The sequence below is a fragment of the Cervus canadensis genome, chromosome 6 (assembly GCF_019320065.1).
Source record: "Cervus canadensis isolate Bull #8, Minnesota chromosome 6, ASM1932006v1, whole genome shotgun sequence".
Classification (NCBI taxonomy): domain Eukaryota; kingdom Metazoa; phylum Chordata; class Mammalia; order Artiodactyla; family Cervidae; genus Cervus; species Cervus canadensis.
Genome location: NC_057391.1, coordinates 25382342 through 25390119, shown reverse-complemented (window position 1 = coordinate 25390119; position 7778 = coordinate 25382342). Strand labels below are relative to the sequence as shown.

Here is a 7778-nt window from a genome sequence, read left to right as displayed (position 1 = left end):
TTGATGGACATTTAGGTTGCTTCCATGTCTTGGCTATTGTAAATAGTACTGTAATGAACATTGTGGTGCATGTATCTTTTTGAATTGGGTATATATTCAGAGAAAACCACAATTTGAAAAGATACATGTGCCTAGGAGTGGCATATGGTAGCTCTATATTTAGTTGAGGTGAGGGAGATTAAGAGGTACCAACTTCCAATTGGAAAATAAATGTCACAGATATGAAATACACTGTGGGGTGAATATAATCAATAACTATGTAATATCTTTTTATAGTGACATAACATAACTAAACTAATTGTAGTGAATTAAAGAAATATCTAACCACTGTTTCTCACATGATCTGATATTGTGTTTTAAGTCAATTTTATTTTGAAAACAAACTCATAGAAAAACAGATCAGATTTGTGGTTACCAGAGGTGAGGAGTAAGAGGAGGGGAAAATTGATGAAGGCAGTCAAAAGGTACAAACTTCCCCTTAAAAGATGAATAAGTACTACAGATCATAAAGTACATGGTAAATATAATTAACACTATTCTGTGTTATATGTGAAAATAATTAAGAGAACGAATCCTTAGAATTCTGATCATAAGGAAAAATTTTTCTACTGCTTCAATTTTGTATTTATGTGAGATGATGGATATTTGCTAAACTTATTGTGATAATTATTTCACTATATATGTAAGTCAAATCATTGTGCTATACACCTTAAACTTATACTGTGCTTTATGTAAATTAAATCTGGAATAAATAAAGAATAAAACTGGAAGAAGAAAAGCAAGAAATTTGCTAAACAACTCATGTATGGAACCAGTATGCAAACTTTGGTACATTCAGGTGCTCGTAGGTTCTACAGGCCTATTGCATGTTTCACAAAGAGAAAATTTAAATCACTGGCAAAAGAAATATAAATTTCTAAAGCGGTAACCATGTTTCAGCCCAATTATGGCACAAGTCAGAATCATAGAACTAGTGAAATCAAGAGTTATGAAGGCCATTTACAGGTAGGGTTCATTCAATCTTAGGAACTTAAAGACAGATATCATATATCTCTTACATATGGAATCTAAAAAAGGATACAAGTGAATTTATCTTCAAAACAGAAATAGAATTACAGATATAGAGAACAAACTCATGGTTACCAATGGGGGAAGAGAGGAAGGACAAATTGGGAGATTGGGACTGACATATATACACTACTATATATAAAATAGATAATAATAAGGATCTACTGTACCACACAGAAAACTCTGTGATGGCTTATGTGGAAAAAGAATCTAAAAAAGAGTGGAGATATATATATATATAAACTAATGCAACATTATAAATCACCAACACTTCAATAAAAATAGTTGATTGCAATCAGCTTCCAATTTTGTTGTTCTCTCATTAGTGAGTTAAATAAATAATTTATATGGATTATGTTTTTAGCTTCTTGAAAATTATGATTTGATCATTTTGGAGGCTCATCAAGATATCCAAGTGGACATATCTTCTGGAATCAATATATTTTGTTTCCAAAGCAATGCCCATATAGAGATATTTAAGCCCAGACATGTCTCTTCCTAGTTTCAGAGTGGATCCAAAGTAGAATGAAAGTTTACCATCACAGACACTGATCTCTGTTTTGTTTTCTGCTTTGGTAGTTTTTCTTGATGTTGATTTGTTTGTTTCTGGGTCTTGGCCAAATTTGGCTCCAGTCCTGGTTTATACAGGGCTGATAGATTATTCCACACTGGTAGTAACATAGATTGTGAATTTCATTTCATAATCTGGACATTTGGCAATCTCTACTGAGATGGTGAGGATCTGTCATGGGTTGAACTGTCTTCCATCAAAATTCATTCGCTGAAGTTCAATCCCCAGTACTTTAGAATGTGAGGTTATTTGGAAATAAGGTCATTACAGAGGCAATGAGGTATGATGAGGAAATTACCATAAGCCCTTATGCACAGTAAGGAAATTACAGGGCTTTTTTACTCTCCTTCACTTTCATCAAGAGGCTCTTTAGTTCTTTGCTTTCTGCCATAAAGGTGGTGTTATCTGCATATCTGAGATTATTGATATTTTTCCCAGCAATCCTGATTCTAGCTTGTGCTTCATCCATCCTGGTCTTTCTCATGATGTACTCTACGTATAAGTTAAATAAGCAGGGTGACAATATACAGCCTTGACGTACTCCTTTCCCGATTTGGAACCAGTCTGTTGTTCCATGTCCAGTTCTAACTGTTGCTTCCTGATCTGCATACAGATTTCTCAAGAGGCAGGTCAGGTGGTCTGGTATTCTCATGTCTTGAAGAATTTTCCACAATTTGTTGTGATCCACACAGTCAAAGGCTTTAGCGCAGTCAATGAAGCAGCAGTAGGTGTTTTTTTGGAACTCTCTTGCTTTGTTGATGATACAAGAGATGTTGGCAATTTGATCTCTGGTTCCTTTGCCTTTTCTAAATCCAGCTTGAACAACTGGAAATTCACAATTCACGTACTGTTGAAGCCTGGCTTGGAGAATTTTGAGCATTTCTTTACTAATGTGTGAAATGAGTGCAATTATGTGGTAGCTGAGCATTCTTTGACACTGCCTTTCTTTGGGATTGGAATGAAAACTGACCTTTTCCAGTCCTGTGGCCACTGCTGAATTTTCCAAATTTGCTCACATATTGAATGCAGCAGTTTCACAGCATTGTCTTTTAGGATTTGGAATAGCTCAACTGGAATTCCATCACCTCCTCTAGCTTTGTTCATAATGATGCTTCCTAAGGCCCACTTGACTTCGCATTCCAGGATGTCTGGCTCTAGGTGAGTGATCACACCATCGTGATTATCTGGGTCATGAAGATCTTTTTTGTAGAGTTCTTCTGTGTATTCTTGCCACTTCTTGGTGGGGTTAATGGTGACCTCCTCCAAGAGGGCTTATGCCACACCCAGGTCTGCTACACCCAGAGCTCCTGCCCCTGTGGCAGGCCACTGCTGACCTGTACCTCCACACTAGACACTCAAACACTCTAAGGCAGGTCTGGCTCAGTCTCTGTGGGGTCTCCTAGTGTACAGAAGGTTTTGTTTGAGCCTTCTGAGCATCTCTGATGGATATAAGGTTTGATTCTAAATGTAATTTCACCTCTCCTACCAACTTGCTGGGGTTTCTCCTTTGCCCTTGGATGTAGGGTATCTTTTTTGGTAGGATCTATCATTCACCTGTTGATGGTTCTTCAGCAGCGAGTTGTAATTTTGGCGTCCTCGAAAGAGAAGATAAGTGCATGTCCTCCTACTCCGTCATCTTGATTTTCTCTGGTGAATATTCTCTTGAAAAATACTGGCGACCTCCTTATTTGAACCACCTTGACATCAATTTTTATCCCTTGCCTCTAACCTAAAATCTGAGAATCTGTTCTTCCTGCTGTTGAAGAACTGCTAAACCACCTCATGAGATGCTCAAAGAGAAATAAATCCTTCAGCAGTAGCTGGAATAGGAGCCTGGTGTAAACTGAAGAATTTTGCCCACCATCCAGTTCTACAAGGCCTGAGTTATTAGCCACAGCAGTCACTGACCTGCAATACAATAGTTTTCTCATGTGCTTCCAGTGAAATTCCTGGTTCCTCGCCCTCCATACTGCTCCTTTATAAGCCTTATCTATGCTGCCTGGGCTACAGTTACACGGGCAAGCCCTCATCTGAAAGATACTTTGTAGTGTGTTACATTGCTCACTGAGTGGCTGCTGCTGCCTTCCTGTAGTCACGTATGGATGTGAGAGTTGGACCATAAAGAAAGCTGAGCTCTAAAGAACTGATGCTTTTGATCTGTGGTGCTGGAGAAGACTCTTGAGAGTCCCTTTGACTGCAAGGAGATCAAACCAATCGATCCTAAATGAAATCAGTCCTAGATATTCATCAGAAGGACTGATGCTGAAGCTGAAGCTCTGATACTTTGGCCACCTGATGTGAAGTACTGACTCACTGGAAAAGACCTGGGTGCTGGGAAAAATTGAAGGCAGGAGGAGAGGGTATGATAGAGGATGAGATGGTTGGATGGCATCACAGACCTGATGGACATGAGTTTGAGCAAGCTCTGGGAGTTGGTGATGGACAGGGAAGCCTGGTGTGCTGCAGACCACGGGGCTGCAAAAGTCAGACATGACTGAGTGGCTGAACTGAACTGAAATCACCACATTAAATTTGTTAGCCTTTTTAGAAAAAAATTATCATAAGAAATTACTAGCTCAACAGTAATTTACACAATCAAAATATATCCAGATTTACACAATCAAAATATATTCTTGGACAATTCAGACTGATTTGATAATATTTTTTATAAAGCAGCTATAGGTCTTGTCCCTGACCTTATCAGTGTAGACTGTAAAATAAGAATTTAAAATTAAAAGAATACAAAACTAAATGATTAACCACTTTGAGTAATACTTCTAAGAGTTCTGTGGTGTATCCAGTTAAACTAGACATTTAATATCCTTAGCAATTTTAAGACCTTGGTTTAGTAATAAATACAGTATTTAATGGATATTCTTTGGGTAATTTTTAAATAAGATTGAATATTGAAATATTGGTCAGGGTGTGTGTCTGTGTGTCTTCTTATGTGTGACTTTTACATATGTCTCAATATACTATATCTTTTAATCAAATTACTGAACATGTTCATTTTTGCTACTTTAACATTTACCATGTGTAAGAAGGTATGAGTAGAATGTGTGTAGGCTGTTGAGGGTTGTATTAGTATGCTCGTGAGTTTGCTGGTTTACTAAAATGATTGTATATGATAGATTTTTATATATAAAAATATATATACACATAATTTTGAATAATCAGTCTGAAACAATGCGATGAATGTGTTTAAATAATTTTGGCAAAGTTTACACAACTCAGGTTTTTAAGCTTGTTTAAACTTAGGAATGCTTTACTTTAAAATATTACATTAAAGAAAAACTAGGACTTGATTTTCTCTGTTAGAATGACATAAATTTATCTTGGGAAATTCATTTTTTTTTTTAACTAGAAGCAGTGAATGTTGTTATCCATCTTCTGTGTAATTTTCTTAGCACAGAGTCTAGTTTACAAAGTCTCTTATAAAAAGAGGGTTTTAATTGAAGAGAAGAAAACAAATTCCCTGCCCTAAATACATATTGTTGTGTAAAACTTTATTTCAGTTTCTTATGAAGGTGGGGTGTGGTATATACTATAATAAATACAATATTCTTTATTGTGCATCCATGCTAAGTCGCTTCAGTCATGTCTGACCCTTTATGACCGTATGGACTGTAGCCTGCCAAGCTCCTCTGTCCACAGGATTTTCCAGGTTAGAATACAAGAGTGGGTTGCTATTTCCTCCTCCACGGGATCTTCCCCACCCAGGGAGCAAACCTGGATCTACTGCATTGTGGGCAGATTATTTACCACTAAGCCACCTGGGAAGCTCCTACTCTTGTCATTTAGCTACCTCCCCCTTATTCAAACACCACAGCTGAACTTCTGTGATCAAACAAAGAGTTCTTGAAGGTGTGAAACTGCTGAGTAGGTGACTCATAATAGTACAATAGAGCGATTGTAAAGGGGAGAAGCAAGGGAAATGAAAAGGGAACAGAGCAGCAAAGGCAGGGAAGTAGGAAAAGGAGGAGGAATAATGGGACAGGAAGAAAGAGAGGGAAGTCTAAGAAAGGAGAGGGGAAGAAGGAAAAGTTTTTCCTAGCCCAGGGACCATAAGTGACTGAGGAAAAATGAAAAGAAAGAATTAGAAAGAAAAGGGAAATGACAATCTAATGGGGTTGAGTAGCAAAATGCTAATTATAGAGAAAAACTGCAGTGTTTCACAGTTCTTTGTCTTCCAAGAACAGCTCCCATGGCTTCTACTGGAGATGTGCGACCTCATACATGCATGTTTTCAAAGATTCTGTGTGCTTGCTCTTGAAGATTCTGCCCTCTTTTTACAGCCCTGGAAGAGAGCTAAAGGAGCGGGAAAATGTGGGCAAGCTGCAGCATCCGATATGAAGACTCAGTTCAGTTCTCACTTACCGAGTCTCCCATTAGGTGCTGATAGGGATTTCTGTCTGTGAGACATGTTGTTCAATCACTAACTTGTGTCCGACTCTTTGCCACACCATAGACTGTACCAGGCTCCTCTGTCTTCCACTGTCTCCCAGAATTTGCTCAAATTCATGTTCATTGAGTTGGTAATGTTATCTAAATATCTCTGTGAGACATGCTTCTGTTAAAAAAAAAGACAGATTCTCCTGTCTGAAGGCCTTAAAGAAGTATACCATGTTTTGTATTTGTGAAAATTACTCCATATAAATATTATTCCTTAGGAACTGAAGCTCAAGATTACTGTAAACTTTGATTGAAAATACTTCATATGTAATTTCTTTTCTCTCTTCAGAAGTGAAGGTCCCTCGCTTCTAAGTGAAAGACAAAATAGATTCTACATCAGTGTGCTTAGTAAAATCAAAGTAGGATGAAGAAAAGATTTTCTCTTGAGTTTGGCCACCAATAATTAACATCAGTAATCAACAAGGGCTCTTCACAAATGCACATAACTTAAGAGATCTTTCTATAACTCACTAGCTGTCTGCATACCCTCCTCATTGCCACCTTCATTTCTTGATTCCTGAATGTGTAAATAACAGGATTCAGAAGAGGAGTGAGTACTGCATCAAAGATGGCCAGAAACTTATCCAGGGGTACAGAGGGAGATGGCCACGTATAGACAAATATCAAAGGACCAAAGAACAAGACTACTACAGTGATGTGAGCTGAAAGTGTGGACAGAGCCTTGGATGAACCTGCTGAAGACTGTTTCCGAACAGTGAGAATGATGATTATGTAGGAAATGATCAGAATGAAGAAGGAGCCAACAGAGATGAATCCACTGTTGGCTGTGATCATGGACTCTAGTTGGTATGTGTCTATGCAGGCAAGTTTGATGAACCGAGGAAGGTCACAGTAAAAAGTATCTAACACATTAGGACCACAGAAGGGTAATTTTACCACAAAAGCTAGTTGAACAATTGAGTGGATAAGGCCAATCATCCAGGCAGCCACTATAAAGAAAACACACACCTGTGGACTCATGATGGTCAGATAATGGAGAGGCTTACATATGGCAACATATCTGTCAAAGGCCATGGCAATGAGCAGCACCATCTCCACACCACCGATGACATGGATGAAGAAAATCTGAGCAATGCAGCCTCCAAAGGAGATGACCTTATGCGTTCTGAAAAGATCATAAATCATCTTGGGAGAAGTGACAGAAGAAACACCCATGTCAATGAAGGAGAGGTTGGCCAACAGAAAGTACATGGGAGAGTGTAAGTGAGGGTCACAAGTCACAGTGAGAATAATGAGAGAGTTTCCCATCATGCTTGCCACATAAAATGTGGAGGAGGACACAAAGAGGAAAAGTTGTATTTCCCAGGAGTTGGTGAGTCCCAGGAACAGAAACTCTGATACCAAAGAGTTATTTGCTCCATCCATGGACTTTGTTAGCATTGATATCTGAAGGAGGACAAAAGGAGAAAGTGTAAATTATGACAATACTGAAGAAAAAAAGGTCAAACTTGTGCAGCTTATTTCAACTTTAGCATTAAAACTGGCCTGGTTTTCCAAAATCACTGCAGATGGTGATTGCAGCCATGAAATTAAGACACTTACTCCTTGGAAGGAAAGTTATGACCAACCTAGACAGCATATTAAGAAGCAGAGACATTACTTTGCCAACAAAGGTCCGTCTGGTCAAGGCTATGGTTTTTCCAGTGGTCACGTATGGATGTGAGAC

General features: G+C 38.3%; 1 protein-coding gene across 1 annotated transcript; it reads right to left on the bottom strand.

Annotated features, from left to right (window-relative positions):
* Positions 1 to 6538: 6538 nt before the first annotated feature.
* LOC122444100 (olfactory receptor 4F3/4F16/4F29-like) lies at positions 6539 to 7492 on the bottom strand. The gene has a single exon (XM_043472902.1). It carries the CDS (start codon positions 7490 to 7492, stop codon positions 6539 to 6541), a length of 954 nt encoding a protein of 317 aa, XP_043328837.1.
* Positions 7493 to 7778: the final 286 nt, after the last annotated feature.